At 41.7% G+C, this 16,787-nt stretch overlaps 1 protein-coding gene across 3 annotated transcripts in view; it reads left to right on the top strand.

The window, feature by feature from the left end:
• The first annotated feature begins 12,131 nt into the window (after positions 1-12,131).
• LOC139368939 (inositol 1,4,5-trisphosphate-gated calcium channel ITPR3-like) overlaps positions 12,132-16,787 on the top strand; it is a 54,317-nt gene continuing 49,661 nt past the window's right edge. For all 3 annotated transcript variants that reach the window (XM_071108444.1, XM_071108443.1, XM_071108445.1), the window contains exon 1: positions 12,132-12,520. In XM_071108444.1, the coding sequence (XP_070964545.1) occupies positions 12,429-12,520 (92 nt within the window). In that variant the 5' untranslated portion in view covers positions 12,132-12,428. The remainder of the gene's footprint in view (positions 12,521-16,787) is intronic.

Genomic DNA, 16,787 nt, shown 5'->3' with positions numbered 1-16,787 from the left:
TGGTCCCCTTTGAAAAGGGAAAGACAAGAGGCGAACTCATCTGTTTCTCTCTATGGACCCCCAAATGGAGCAAAGCGTGTGTGCCCTCTGCTGGTCAAAATACTGATCAGTTGCAGTTTTATGTTGTGCATCTAGAGGGCAGTGCATGTCTCCAAAAAGTACACCAATCCCAAACACCGATCTGGTCCCATTCATTTCAATATTACATCCAGGTGGTACAACATCAATAAGGATACATGCAGATGGTCTTCTTGTGTGTCTTGTATAACAAATAACATTTATTTATATAGCCCCTTCGTACATCAGCTGATATCTCAAAGTGCTGTACAGAAACCCAGCCTAAACCCCCAAACAGCAAGCAATGCAGGTGTAGAAGCACTGTATATATATATATATATATATATATATATATATATATATATAAGCAGATCTGTTGTGTTATCCAAAGGCGCAGTATATTTCCATAGTGTTGGAACAGCGTCCTGTTTCGAAATCCACATGAACAGCCCAGCTCCCCTACTATACACACAACAGCATTGACAGGTTTTGCCCGTAGGAGAGGTAGAGTAATTTACTTAGTCTACAATCTATTGGAATGTGTCATTACAGTGCTCATTTGCACTGCTCTTGGCAATAACTCACACCTCTTTCCTGCACCAACGTATGTCCACACACACACACACACACACACACACACACAGGTTCCATGGTAAAGGCACATTCCTAAGCCTCAGGTATGTTTCTACATTCTTAGAAAAAAGGGTTCCAAAAGGGTTCTCCGGCTGTCCCCATAGGGGACCTGTTTTTGGATCCAGGTAGAAGCCTGTCGGGTTCAAATTAGAACCCCCTGGATCCAAAAAGGGTTCTTAAAAGTGTTCTCCTGTGGGGACAATTAAAGAACAATTTTAGGTTCTAGATAGCACCGTTGATTCTAAGAGTGTAGTGTCCGAGGCGGAGAGCATATTTTAAGTACAAACACCTTTCATGAAGGGGGTTATAGAATTCACCAAAAGGCCAAAATGTCAGACTGAAATAAGTAACGCTATGCCCTAATGAGGCAGAATGTAACTAAAATATAATAGATAGATGGCCAGCTACAGGAAGTAGTTCTCTGGTCCAGGAAATAGTGGACAACCTGTTGACTGGCAGTTGAATGTTTGAATGTTTCCTATGTCTCCTGTGAGGTATTCCCTCTCATACACTTGTACGTACTCTCTCTCTCTCTCTCTTTCTCTCTGAAAATACACAACAAAATCTTCTTTTAGAGGAAAATTTCACTCTGGCTCTGCCACTGCATATAAACTCATCAAAAAAGAAACGTCCCTTTTTCAGGACCCTGCCTTTAAAAGATAATTAATAAAAATACAAATACCTTCACATATCTTCATTGTAAAGGGTTTAAACACTGTTTCCCATGCTTGTTCAATGAACCATAAACAATTTATGAACATGCACCTGTGGAACAGTCGTTAAACAACTTCTTAGGGATCAAATCCCGTTAGCGGGATCGATTTGACAGCATCCGGTGAAATGGCAGAGCGCCAAATTCAAATTAAATTACTATCAATATTAAACTTTCATGAAATTACAAGTGCAATACATCAAAATAAAGATGAACTTGTTGTTAATCCAGCCAACATGGCAGATTTCAAAAAGGCTTTACGGCGAAAGCAAACCATGCTATTATCTAAGGACAGCACCCCATCAAACAAACGCAGACAATTATAATTCAATCCGCCAGGCGCGACACGAAACTCAGAAATATCGATATGATTCATGCCTTATCTTTGACGAGCTTCTTCTGTTAGCACTCCAATGTGTCCCATAAACATCACAAATGGTCCTTTAGTTCGATTAATTCCGTCGTTATATGTCCAAAATGTCAATTTATTTGGCGCGTTTGAGCCAGAAAAACACTGGTTCCAACTGTAATCTTTGTCGAAACATTTCAAACAACTTTCCTAACACAACTTTAGGGATTTTTTTACGTAAATAATCTTAAATTTAAACGTAAATTTAAGACAGGATAAACTGCGTTCAATACCGGACAAAAACAATGTGGAGCGAGCTTTCAGGTCATGCGCCTCTAACAAACAGTACACTTCACTCGACCCTCGTTCTGAACTGCCTTACATCTTAATTTCTCAAAGGAAAAACATCAACCAATTTCTAAAGACTGTTGACATCCAGTGGAAACGATAGGAACTGCAAGCAAGTGCCTTAGAAATCCAGATCCCCATAGAAACCCCATTGAAAAGAGAGTGACCTCAAAACAAATGTTTCCTGGGTGGTTTGTCCTCTGGGTTTCGCCTGCCAAATAAGTTCTGTTATACTCACATACATCATTCAAACAGTTTTAGAAACTTCAGAGTGTTTTCTATCCACATCTACCAATAATATGCATATCCTAGCTTATGGGCCCGAGTAGCAGGCAGTTTACTTTGGGCACACTTTTCATCCGGAGATGAAAATACCGCCCCCTAACCTTAAGAAGTTTTTAAGACACTAACAGCTTACAGACGGTAGGAAATTAAGGTCACAGTTATGAATACTGCCTTAGGCATGCTGCAAGGAGGCATGAGGACTGCAGATGTGGCCAGGGCAATAAATTGTAATGTCCGTACGGTGAGACACCTAAGACAGCACTACAGGGAGACAGGACGGACAGCTGATCGTCCTTGCAGTGGCAGACCAAGTGTAACAACGTCTGCACAGGATCGGTACATCTGAACATCACACCTGCGGGACAGGTACAGGATGGAAACATCAACTGCCCGAGTTACACTAGGAATGCACAATCCCTCCATCAGTGCTCAGACTGTCCACAATAAGCTGAGAGAGGCTGGACTGAGGGCTTGTAGGCCTGTTGGAAGGCAGGTCCTCACCAGACATCACCAGCAACAACGTCACCTATGGGCACAAACCCATCGTCGCAGGACCAGATAGAACTGTCAAAAAGTGCTCTTCACTGACGAGTCGCGGTTTTGTCTCACCAGGGGTGATGGTCGGATTTGCGTTTATCGCTGAAGGAATGAGCGTTACACCGAGGCCTGTACTGTGGAGCGGGATCGATTTGGAGGTGGAGGGTCCTTCATGGCCTGGGGCGGTGAGTCACAGCATCATCGGACTGAGCTTGTTGTTATTGCAGGCAATCTCAACACTGTGTGTTACAAGGAAGACATCCTCCTCCCTCATGTGTATTTATTTATTTATTTCACCTTTATTTAACCTGGTAGGCAAGTTGAGAACAAGTTCTCATTTACAATTGCGACCTGGCCAAGATAACGCAAAGCAGTTCGACACGTACAACAACACAGAGTCAATAAACATACAGTCAATAATACAGTAGAAAAATAAGTCTATACACAATGTGAGCAAATAAGGTGAGATAAGGGAGGTAAAGGCAAAAAAAGGCCATGGTGGCGAAGTAAATACAATATAATATTACAATATAGCAAGTAAAACATTTGAATGGTAGATTTGCAGTGGAAGAATGTGCAAGGTAGAGATAGAAATAATGGGGTGAAAAGGAGCATGTGTTACCCTTCCTGCAGGCTCATCCTGACATGACCCTCCAGCATGACAATGTCACCAGCCATACTGCTCGTTCTGTACGTGATTTCCTGCAAGACAGGAATATCAGTGTTCTGCCATGGCCAGCGAAGAGCCCAGATCTCAATCCTTTTAAGCATGTCTGGGACCTGTTGGATCGGAGGGTGAGGGCTAGGGCCATTCCCCCCCAGAAATGTCCGGGAACTTGTAGGTGCCTTGTTGGAAGAGTGGGGTATTATCTCACAGCAAGAACTGGCAAATCTGGTGCAGTCCATGAGGAGGAGATGCACTGCAGTACTTAATGCAGCTGGTGGCCACACCAGATACTGACTGTTACTTTTGATTTTGACCCCCCCATTGTTCAGGGACACATTATTCCATTTCTATTAGTCACATGTCTGTGGAACTTGTTCAGTTTATGTCTCGGTTGTTGAATCTTGTTAGTGTCATACAAATATTTGTATATATATGTTAAGTTTGCTGAAAATAACCGCAGTTGACAGTGAGAGGACGTTTCTTTTTTTGCTGAGATTAGTCATGACTATATTAACAACATTATGTTTTTGTCATAAACATCAAAATTATCCAAACCACAAGCTAGAAAGAGCACTATTTAATTTCAATGGTAGAATCAGGAAGTTTCGGCTTCCTGTGTATTTGGCTGCTCATAGTGAAGCATTAAGTCCAGCATTTATAGCAAATGCTGATACCACTCCGCTAGATAGATGGGGCGTGCCCACAAACTTGGTTTATGGCATTGTTTACTTCGAACAACCAACACATAGTAGTCTCAGAACTTCTATTTGTTTACGTTTGTTTTTCACTAATGTTTGTCATCATGCATCATGGTGTTCTGTCTGGCTGTGCTAACTACAAACAAATGTGAAAATAAGTTATCTTTCACCGTACTAGCTACCTACCAGAAATGTACCCCGATGCTGCCAGTTGTTTGCAGCTATCAAAAATGATGCTTACAGTGGCCAAAGATTATCAGAGGGATTTTCAGGCTGAATGGATGGGGAATACATTTAAACGACAGCTGGGAAGTGATGCAATACCAGTTTGGCTAACGTTAGCGAATGTAAGCTAGCAAACGTTAGCAAATAAGAGTAACTCAATCTGGTAGCCATCTATGACACCCTTGTCTGGAAAACACTCCGTTACTAAAAATAGAATTGTCGATTATAGCTAACTCACTCTCGGTGTGTTGGTAGTAATGATGAATGTGTATAAATTGTCTATGGTTGGTTAGTTGGTTCTCAGCTGATGCTAATTAGCTAACAGCAAGCTGACAATACTGAAAAATCCATGATAGTTATGCTAAGCTACCCAGTCTAATAGTGATCAATACAATTAGTAGGGTGGTTAAATTGTGTATTTAGGTGTTTTGTTGTAGGTGGTACATAATCTGATTCCACCATTCCATTAGCTCTGGTTAAGGCTAAGATTTACAGTAAGCATGTTTGTATGGTTTGTGTTGTGGGGTTACAGGTGGTTAGATGTAGACTGAGGACCACAGAGAACCTTCCAGACCATGTCATCAATTGAGTCTACCTCTTTTCTCTTTGTAAAACTCCAGGTTATCTGGAGTCCACCCCGCTGAAAAAAATACAAAGCGTGGGCATTTTGTGCACTAGGGAGCGGACACACCTTGCGGTTATGGAGTACAACAAGATTGTGGGACAGAAACGGGCAAAGGACACTGCAAGGTGTAACATCAAGACCACAACAGTAATGACACAACCACCACATTCTTCTCTCTGCAGATTCTCAAAACACAATACAAAGACACATCTACAAAAATCCTCTGCCAAGGACTACTATTGACACAAACGATTTGTCAAAGTCAATGGCCTGAGGGAGGTTTACAGACAGGTCTTTGAGACTAGGAAGGGTGATTCGGTTGTGCTTAGAGACAGTCAATGTATTGTTGTGTATGAGAACAATTAAAAGGTGGCATTTCTCCTCAATTTCCCAGCAAAACATAATGTGTAAGAACTGTCCTCCTAAGACTTTTCACACCTTCTGCAGCTCCTCCACCCCATTCCCTTTGTTGACTGATCTTTCCTCTCAAAAACAGCTCCCAATGTCCCTCATTGTCCCTAAATAACGAAGTAATCCAACAGGGCCATTTTATCTACTTCTAATCTTCTCTCATTGATCGAAACAGGTGGGTGTCCACCACAAAGTGTCACATGTCATGATGACAGACACCTTGGATTACTTCATGGAGCAAAAAAAAGTATTTATTTTAATAACTGATCCTTGCCACTGGACACAGACACTTTATGAGACGAATCGACGACGAAGACTAAGAGAAGTGGTGATCAGCAGATGATGGGAGAGGTGGTCATGATGAAATTGCCATTATAAAGGAACATACAGTGAGTTCGGGGAATACTTGTACAGCTGTGGGAGGAGTGTTGTCATGACCAAACTGCCATCAAACAACAGCTCCTCTTGAGTCGTCTTCTGTCCAATCCATCGAGAAGAATACAGTTCACAGGATACAGTTCTGCTACAACGACACACGCAGGCAAAGAAAATCTGTTTCTCTCCAAGAATCCACTCCAGGAAGAAGACCAGGCACCACACTGTATCGTCTGCAAGACAAAAATATATATATAATAAATGATACTCCATTGCACAGTTTGAAAGACAGTTGAACTGTGCCAGCATAACAACATTAGGGTAGACTAGTTGAACATGCATATGTGAGGACAGGCACAGATATTACGTTTACAACAATATCTAGCCTAATAGAAAGAAATATGGCATAACCCTCAACCTTTGCACAGTGACCAGACTGTACAAATGTACCTAGGTAGATAGGCAGACAGTATATAGCTACAGCAATGTCTAAGCGGCATGCTTAGGCACATATGTTTATAGTAAAATCATGAATTCTCTGGCAACAGCTCTGGTGGACATTCCTGCATTACTGACATTCCTGCATTACTGACATTCCTGCAGTCGCATGCCAATTGTACGCTCCCTCAAAACTTGAGACTTCTGTTTGCATTGTGTCATGTCACAAAATTGCACATTTTAGTGCCTTTACAAGGTGCACCTGTGTAATGATCATGATGTTTAATCAGCTTCTTGATATGCCACACCTGTCAGGTGTACCGTGTTTTGTGCTGCTGCCATGTTGTGTTGCTACCATGTTGTTGTCATGTGGTGTTGCTGCCATGCTATGTTGTTGTCTTAGGTCTCTCTTTATCTAGTGTTGTGGTGTCTCTCTTTGTGTAGTGTTGTCTCACTTGTCGTGATGAGGGTTTTGTCCTAGATTTAGATTTTTAATCCCATCCCTCGTCCCCACAGCATGCCTTTGTAGGCTGTGATTGTAAATACGATTTTTTTCTTAACTGACTTGCCGAGTTAAATACAGTTTTAAAATATGAAAAATATATATCTTGGCAAAGGAGGAAAGCTCACTAACAGGGATGTAAACAAATTTGTGCACAAAATCTGTGAAAAAATACGTTTTTTTTTGGTATGGAACATTTCTGGAATATTTTGTTTCAGTTCATGAAACAAAATATATGTTTTTGTTCAGTGTAATTTTGGAAACATCAATGAGAAAATGTTCTCAATTTTATCAATGAGAAAATTTGCAGAATGTCCATCTCGCTACATCTTCTCCCACTGCACACCACTGGGCTTCCTCTCATCACCATATTTGGTAGTGAGTGGAAATGCCAACTGGATGCTTTACATTTATACACCCGGTGAAATATCTAGCTCATTGTTCTATCTGTGGTAACAAGTTAGCAGATGCCAGGCTAACTAGCAAGCCAACTCTAGTCATATGCTAACGTTTGCTGGTAAACCTAGCTTCAGGTGGCTGGTTGTATTGTTATAGCTTGCTGTTTAGGAGCCACTAAAAAGGAATAGGTTTTACAATCAGAGATCTGTTCTCTATTTTTTGTCATAAATATGGCTACCTGTAGTTGTTTAGCTCAATTAGCTAGCTAGACTAGCTAGCCACCTACCTAAGTTAACAAACTGAAAAATAATTTGATTTCCCCCCACTGTAACAATGTAGTTAGCCAGCAATACAAAACATGGGTTTCAGTAGATCAACTACAGTTAACTAACCAGCTAGGTGGCTTGCAGGAAAAATAACTTACTTAGCTAGGCATTTGTATTTGTCATCTGCCCTCTTGATGTCAATATTTTGATTGTATGACTTAATCCCCCCCATCAATACACCAGAAGGCATCAGCAAAGCCCAGACCTGCCTTCCTGCTGTGCAATTACACTACATGACCAAAAGTATGTGGACACCTACTCGTCGAACATCTCATTCCAAAATCATGGGCATTAATATGGAGTTGGGCCACCTTTGCTGCTATAAACAGCCTCCACTCTTCTGGGAAGGTTTTCCACTAAATTATGGAACATTTCTGCGGGGACTTGCTTCCATTTAGCCTCAGGGGTCAGGTCAGGCACTGTTGTTGGGCGATTATGCCTGGCTCGCAGTCGGCATTCCAACTCATCCCAAAGGTGTTCGATGGGGTTGAGGTCAGGGCTCTCTGCAGGCCAGTCAAGTTCTTCCACCAATCTTGATAAACCATTTATGTATGGACCTCGCTTTGTGCATGGGGGCATTGTCATGCTGAAACAGGAAAGGGCCTTCTTCAAACTGTTGCCACAAAGTTGGAAGCACAGAATCGTCTAGAATGCCATTGTATACTGTAGCATTAAGATTTCCCTTCACTGTAACTAAGGGGTCTAGCCCAAACCATGAAAAACAGCCCCAGACCATTATTCCTCCTCCACCAAACTTTACAGTTGGCACTACGCATTCGGGCAGGTAGCGTTCCACCAAATCCAGATTCGTACGTCTGACTGTGAAATGGTGAAGCGTGATTTATAACTCCGGAGAACGCATTTCTTCTTCTCCAGAGTCCAATGACGAGCTTTACACCACTCCAGCTGACGTTTGGCATTGTGCATGGTGATCTTAGGCTTGTGTGCGGCTGCTCGGCCATGGAAACCCATTTCGTGAAGCTCCCGAAGAACAGTTTATTGTGCTGACATTGCTTCTGAGGCAGTTTGGAACTCGGTAGTGAGTGTTGCAACCGAGGACAGACGATTTTTACACACTACGCGCTTCAGCACTCCCATTCTGTGAGCTTGTGTGGCTGAGCTGTTGTTGCTTTTAAGATGTTTCCATTTCACAATAACAGCACTTACAGGTGACTGGGGAAGCTCTAGCAGGGCAGAAATTTGATGAATTGACTTGTTGGAAAGGTGGAATCCTATTACGGTGCCACGTTAAAAGTCACTGAGATCTTCAGTAAGGCCATGCTACTGCTGATGTTTGTCTACGGCAGTGGCTCCCAAACTTTTTATTGTCCCGTACCCCTTCAAACATTCAACCTCCAGCTGCGTACCCCTTCTAGCACCAGGATCAGTGCACTCTCAAATGTTGTTTTTGCCATCATTGTAAGCCTCTCACACACACACACTATACGATACATTTATTAAAACATAAGAATGAGTGTGAGTCTGTCGTCACAACCTGGCTCGTGGGAAGTGACAAAGAGCTCTTATAGAACCAGGGCACAAATAATAATATAATAATAATCAATAATTTCGCTTTTTATTTAGCCATCTTACATATAAAACTTTATTTGTTATTCGGAAATTGTGAATAACTCACCACAGGTTAATGAGAAGGGTGTGCTTGAAAGGATGCATATAACTCTGCAATGTTGGGTTGTATTGGAGAGAGTCTCAGTCTTAAATCATTTTCAACAGTGTTGTTTGATGGAGGCATTGTCTGTTTAAAAAGAAAAAGTAATACCTGGTCTATGGAGACATCATGGCTGTGTGCTCGATGTTATACACCTGTCAGCAACGGTTGTAGCTGAAATAACCAAATCCACCAATTTGAAGGGGTGTCCACATATCTTTGTATATGTAGCGTATGTGTAGCGTATGTGTGAAACACATCTCACTGACTTAGAAATTCCTTAGACATGATGAAAACAAGCCCATATTCCCCCAGGGTGAAATTCCCCTTTAAAACCCACCCAGCTACATGGGGGAAAATGCCAGGAAAATAGGTGTCAGTCCGTTTTCTTTTCATCCTTACAGTCCTTTGGGCTACCTGCCGAGGTAGCCTAGTGGTTAAAGCGTTTGGTCCAGTAACCAAAAGGTTGCTAGATCGAATCCCCGAGCTGACATGGTAAAAATCTGTTGTTCTGCCCCTGAAAAAGGCAGTTAACCCACTAACGGATGTGAAACGGCTAGCTAGTTAGCGCTAAATAGCGTTTGAATCAGTGACGTCACTTGCTCTGAGACCTTGAAGTAGTAGTTCCCCTTGCTCTGCAAGTTCCGCGGCTTTTGTGGAGCGATGGGTAACGATGCTTCGAGGGTGACTGTTGTTGACGTGTGCAGAGGGTGCTCAAGTACCACACAGAAACTTTAGGCTGGATTCTGAATTAATTTCATCAAGCATCCTCTTTCATTCAAACAAAGTGGAGCAAAGGTTTTGTGGGTGAAGGAGCATACCGTATTTATTTAACCTTTTATTGAACTAGGTGTAACAGTATAACTTTAGACCTAACGCTGAAAAGAAAACGGACTGACACCTATTTTACTGGCATTTTTCCCCATGTAGCTGGGTGGGTTTTAAAGGGGAATTTCACCCTGGGGGGAATATGGGCTTGTTTTCATCATGTCTAAGGAATTTCTAAGTCAGTGAGATGTGTTTCACACATACACTATATATACAAAGATATGTGGACACCCCTTCAAATTGGTGGATTTGGTTATTTCAGCCACAACCGTTGCTGACAGGTGTATAACATCGAGCACACAGCCATGACGTCTCCATAGACCAGGTATTACCAAACTGGGGTACGCGCAATGCCATCGGGGGTACGCCAAATAAAAATGGGCTTCACTTTTTAAACAGACAATGCCTCCATCAAACAACACTGTTTCACGACGCATCCAGTGACATGAAAGTTATACTGTTACACCTAGGTAAATAAAAGGTTAAATAAATACAGTATGCTCCTTCACCCACAAAACCTTTGCTGCTCTTTGTTTGAATGATGTTAAATGCTTGATGAAATGATTTAAAGAAGGTGGCTATCCAGCTTAAAGTGTCTGTGTGGTACTTGTAAAGGGGAAGGTGGGGTGTAAAATACAGTCCAGGTTTGGTCTCTCCAACCATCACTGCTGTGAGGTTCTAAAGTAGGTATTAATCGCAATGAGAGAGACCGAATGTTCCCCAGGTCCAGTGGACCTCTATGGGCCTCTCTCACGCTCCTTCATTTGGGCCTTTGTCTCCATCACCATAGAAACAAGGAACCTTGAATTACAAATGTTCACCATGGATACGTTCACATGGACCAAGCCAGATAATAAATGTTGCCTTGTAGGGTCCATGTACGGTCGGGGCCTGGGATATGATAGTTAAAGGCAGTAAGTCAGTCCGTTTCAATGGCCTTTCAATGCACGCGCTAACCAGAGGAATCGTGGCGAAAATACAGAGGGTCAACCAATATTTAATGTGAAATCTAAGAAAGAAAGAACTGCATGTTTAGAGAGTTGTACTTTGGCTCAGAAAGTACTTCAGATAAGGTTGCACATTGTTAGAAATGTCATTTTCCTCAAACACCGACTTTTTTGAACAGCTAGATGAAATCAACCGATCAGACCTGCCCTCTAGAAATCCACGAAAGAGAGGCTACATTTCGATTGTACATACTGTATTGTGTACGGAAAGCAGCAAGACGTCTCTCCTACACAAACAGCTTGGCTCAGCCTCAGCCTGTATCACCCCTTGACTGCACCAGGAAGTCCAAGCCAAAGGCTGAGCATGACTCGCCTGCTACTATGAGTTGTCAACAGTGGGCGGAAAGAAAGCATGGCTGGCTGTGTTTGCTACACAGCTGCCTAAATGTTGTTCAATACTTTGAACTGGAGCTTTTAGAAAGACCAAAACTATGACCATGTAGTAAGCAAGAACCCTATAGATGGTAAACTATGGTAAGAGAGTGACGTCTGAAATAGGCCTAGTTAAACTTCAGCAGGGCATGTAGAAAAGACTAAATAAAAAAATGAATATTTTGAATCCCACTACATCACACTCTCATAGACAGTAGTGCAGCTGTGATCCACTTTTCAATTTAAAACCCTCTACAAATATATCTGTTCATATTAAACTCAATAAACTATATCTCTTAATTATGATTTATATAGTTGAAATTATGGTTTATTTGTTTATATAGGTTAAATTATGGTTTATTGACGCCCTTTAAATCATCTGACTTTTATTGACTCTATAATGAGCTGATGAACAAACATTAGTAGGTCTACTGAATAAAAACCCTTGCACTGTAGCCTACTGTACCATCAATTTGTACCAACTCTCATTGTATTAATGTATGTAGGCAAGAGAGGGTATAACGCAATATTTCTCTTGCACTTTCTACAGTCAGAAACAGGCAACTGAGAAGAAAACTGAACCAAGAACAGATAACTGAGGAGTTATCAAGATAACACTTCCTGGTTCCAATTCTATCTGTCTTCAGGTGCAGTGTCAACATGAGGACTTCGCTGACACATTTGGACTTTCTCTACTTTCATTAACATCGGGTTGTCATTGTTTATTTTCGGTTTTAAACTTTATTTAATTAAACAATTTAAACTATAATTTGAATCAACTACATTGTCCTCCGTGCATTCCAACGAAATCTTCATTAGTTCGAATGAGAGTTCTTAGCCCTCAGTGCACGAGGAGGAAGATCAGATACGAGTAGCGCTTCAAAAAGTCGCAGCAGTCAAGTGGAGAATACAGAAGAGGATACGTGTATTTCAGTTGATAATTGTCAACGCGAAAGACACCGAAGATGTCGGATTCAATGTCCAGCTTTTTGCACATTGGGGACATCGTTTCCCTTTACGCGGAGGGCTCTGTCAATGGTTTTATAAGTACACTTGGGTAAGTATGTGCATGTCCCTACAAACACTTTATCTTGACTGTGGTTATACGTTTACAGTCTTGTCATTTTGACAGATCTTAATTTCAACATACGGTAGTTACCACATCGGTCGACTTCGAATCGAGACTCACATTTATCTCCTTCACCTCTTGTAGCCAGCCTCTATGTCAAGTTTTGCTCTCTGCGTAGTGAATTCATTTTACAGAGAAATACAAAACTCCACGAATCCATGATTTAGGCTTCATGTATTTGTGTAGCTCATGTTACACAGCACAGTACGATATTATAACAATTCCAGCCATATTAAAGTCATGAGATCATTGCATCTGAGATTTAGTGTCTCTGAGAGACCCTCATTTATTTCATCAGCTGATGACAATAAGTTATACCTAGTCTCAGTATGGCAAAGTGGGCCACGGAGTCTGATAGTCAAGCATAACCATATGGAAACATCTGTTTTCTAGTAGGACATTACACTTATTGTGTTCAAAAAGCTCATTAAAACGAGTTCACTATTTTACAACTTTGTTCCATTGATTTTCAGCTAGCAGTGGCTAAAGTTAGTCATTACAAACTTTTCATCTATTTAGAAAACTGAACCATGGATTACAGTTTTTCCTGGCAAATAGACTACTTTCAAGTTGTAAAATAGTGAACTAATCCTTTAAGCCAGGGCTCTCCAACACCTAAAGGAGGGTAGCTCTCCAGGAACAGGGTTGGAGTGAACACCTAAAGGAGGGTAGCTCTCCAGGAACAGGGTTGGAGTGAACACCTAAAGGAGGGTAGCTCTCCAGGAACAGGGTTGGAGTGAACACCTAAAGGAGGGTAGCTCTCCAGGAACAGGGTTGGAGTGAACACCTAAAGGAGGGTAGCTCTCCAGGAACAGGGTTGGAGTGAACACCTAAAGGAGGGTAGCTCTCCAGGAACAGGGTTGAAGAGCCCCATTTTAAACAGTGTTTCACATTGCAAGGCATTAGAGTGAAGAGTTGCACTAGGCCTATGTTGTTGTTGTTGAATAGTGTTGTTTCACCTGATTTTGTGCAGGCATATGTTTATTTAATTGTACCTTTATTTAACTAGGCAGGTCAGTTAAGAACAAATTCTTATTTTCAATGACGGCCTAGGGACAGTGGGTTAACTGTCTTGTTCAGAAGCAGATCTACAGATTTTTATCTTGTCAGCTCAGGGATTCGATCTTGCAACCTTTCGGTTACTAGTCCAACACTCTAACCACTAGGCTACCTGTTGCCAATGTCTAATGTAGTGGTGCGTTTCCTCTAGTCAGAAACATGTCCTTGAAAAAAGATCATAGACATTATTGGTTTAATACTCTTGTCAGTGAAAACATGGCTACAACTTTGTCCCAGGATATATTCCCCTGGCAGTATCCTGTTGTTGTTTATGTTCACATATACACTGCAGCCCCCCTTCCATTGTTTGCCTGAATGCCATTATTGTAGTAGGAATTATGTCAGGATAAGGAAGCGATTCCAAGTGTGTTCTTTGGAGATTTCCAACGGATAGGTGCTCTGGTAACTTGGGACTGTACCAAAACGGCACCCTATCCGCTATTAAGTGCACTACTTTTGACCAGGGCCCATTGTGCTCTGGTCAAAAGTAGTGCGCTATGTAGGGAATACGTTGCCATTTGCGATGTTTTCAAATCATCTCTATTCATAGTGCTTCCTGTGGTTTCTCCAGTTGCTGCCGGAGAAGGAACAGCATTCAATGTATTCTGGTGCCCTTTGTGTTCACTTGGCGCTGCCCGCCAGGGGCGTCATGCACCGCAAAAATCTGAGGGGGCACAAAGTATGTGAGGATGGCTGGGGGGTGTTCCGGGGTGGTGCTAGGCCCTGCTTAATTCTATGTAAACAATATGTATTTTTCTGCATATCTAAGCATACCTCTTGAGCTGTCTGTATCCTCCTTGACTGGTTTATTTTTTTAAAGAAACAAAATATGGTTCTCTGCAAAAATCTGGGTAAAAGATTTGTGAGTCTTATTCAGTACATTTAGTTATTGCTTGCTTTTCTAAAGTCTACCAGCCTTGCCAGAGGGCATGCAAGCTAAGATAGACAACCTAGCTACTTTAGCGTGATTGATAGCTTGAAATGGCTTCTTGGTAGCAAGTTATCAGGTTGGAAGATTGAGAACCTATCTGGGCTAACTAAAGTCAACTTCATAAAATAGCTAGGTTGCTTTTAATTTTACAGAGAAACAACAACAAAAAGTATTTTATTTTCAGGACAAATCTGAGGGAGTACTTGCCCCTGTGCCCCCTATGGGCATGATGCCTCTGCTGCCCACCCACAAAGCTTATTTTATTTTTATTTTTTTTAAAGAAGTGTTACCTGGAACCATAAAGGCTTCTTCAATTGTCCCCATGGGACAACCTTTGAAAATAACTATTTTTCACTAATACAAAGTTCTACGTGGAACCTTTTCACTAATATAAAGTTCTAAGTAGAATCTTTTTCACCATCAAAGGGTTCTATCTGGAACCAAAAAAGGGTTCTCCTATGGGGACAAACAAATAACAGCTTTTTCCTAGGAGTGGAGCCCTGTCCAGGCAGCCACTGAAACAGCTCCAGGGCTTGGCCTCTGATGCCTGTTCAAACAGACTCTTGAGTCACCTATTAGCCACACTTAATTTATTCACTTCACAAATCCACTATCGCGAAGTAGGCTATAACTGTCTGGCTGAGTCATATTTGAAACAATATCTAATCAATGTTAAATAAATTAATCATCTGTGGAGAGGCACAATTGCTTCCTTCTGGAACGATGGGGAAGTGGATTGTAGTCTATAACACAGGGTCGGTCACATGAGGACTGTACAACAGCATGTCTCTAAAATCATGTCTCTTAGTTTGCATAAATTCAAACACTGAGATGATTGCTGTAATCAGTCACAACAAGGCATTGAGCAGTGGGTAACGCATGCCAAATCTCTGTCGAGGACAGGACACACATTTGACTGTCTGACAACACAGGGCTGCCTATTGGAAGGTTCTAGCTCAGTATGACAAATAGCTTTTAGCAAGTGTCTTGAAGCACACTGTGATGCACTTTAGGTTCACATCAGGTCTCTGTCCAGAGAGAAAGTTTGTATTGTTTACATAGGGGGTTACCTCAAAGCTTTAACACTTAACAGAATAAAATATTATTTCAGAATTAAATTGCATCCAAGTTGTGTATCAATGGCCAAAAATGACCAATAATGATGATAAATGCTGCACTTATATTTAAAACATGGATACTGGACTTCAGAGCTAAATAGCTAGAGCTGCTTTAAGTCTGTCTTACTGCATAACACATGATGCCTGTAAGGGCAGAAGAAGCAGGACAAATGAGTTGTAACTATTGTTGACAGCATCTGCGTCGGTGCCTGTTGAGTTATTTACACGTGACAGAACACAGTGCAGATCTGTGTTTATGAATGAAATCCTCAGGGACCTGACAGTTTAAAATGTAATTTTGTGATGTCGAGTTGCCAATCCCAACGAGTTCGGGAGAGACGAAGGTTGAGACATGTGCCAAGCTGCGCCGCTTCTTATCACACTGCCAGCCGCACCAATGTGTCAGAGGAAACACCGTTCGCCTGACGACCGAAGTCAGCTTGCAGGCACCCGGCCCGTCGCTAGAGCACGATGAGCCAAGGAATACCCCCAAGCCAAACCCTACCCTAACTCGGACGGCGCTGGGCAAATTGTGCACCACCCTATGAGGCTTCTGGTCACGGCCAGCTGTGACACAGCCTGGTGCCTCAGCAGTGCTTTAGACTGCCTGACATAGGTTTTTAAAAGTGGCACAGACTTTAAAACCCACGAACATACACCTGGTGCAGCTTCAACAAAGGCCCTGATTTTCTGTTGTGTAGTTTTAGAGCCTGCTCCCTTCTTGTGAGGGATGATAGCTCTGCATTCAATCACACATGCTTTGCATTCTCTGTCTCAGGTGAAAATCTTCAACCCACTGATGGTAGCCTATTCAAACAGCACACCACTGATGTTATTTATACTACAATTTAAATATATACAGTGTATATGGAAAATATTCCAAACCCTTGACTTCTCCCCCCCCCAAAATTACATTACAGCCTTATTCTAAAATTGATTAAATAATAGATTTTTTGGCAATTTTATAAAAAAAATACAACTTATGTTAATAAGGTGTAAGTATTCAGACCCTTCGCTATGAGACTCGAAATGGAGCTCAGGTACATCCTGTTTCCATTGATCATCCTTGAGATGTTTCCACAACTTG

This window comes from Oncorhynchus clarkii, chromosome 16 (assembly GCF_045791955.1).
Source record: "Oncorhynchus clarkii lewisi isolate Uvic-CL-2024 chromosome 16, UVic_Ocla_1.0, whole genome shotgun sequence".
In the NCBI taxonomy this organism is placed as follows: domain Eukaryota; kingdom Metazoa; phylum Chordata; class Actinopteri; order Salmoniformes; family Salmonidae; genus Oncorhynchus; species Oncorhynchus clarkii.
Note: the sequence above shows the minus strand (reverse complement) of the source record. Positions and strands in the feature narration are given on the sequence as shown.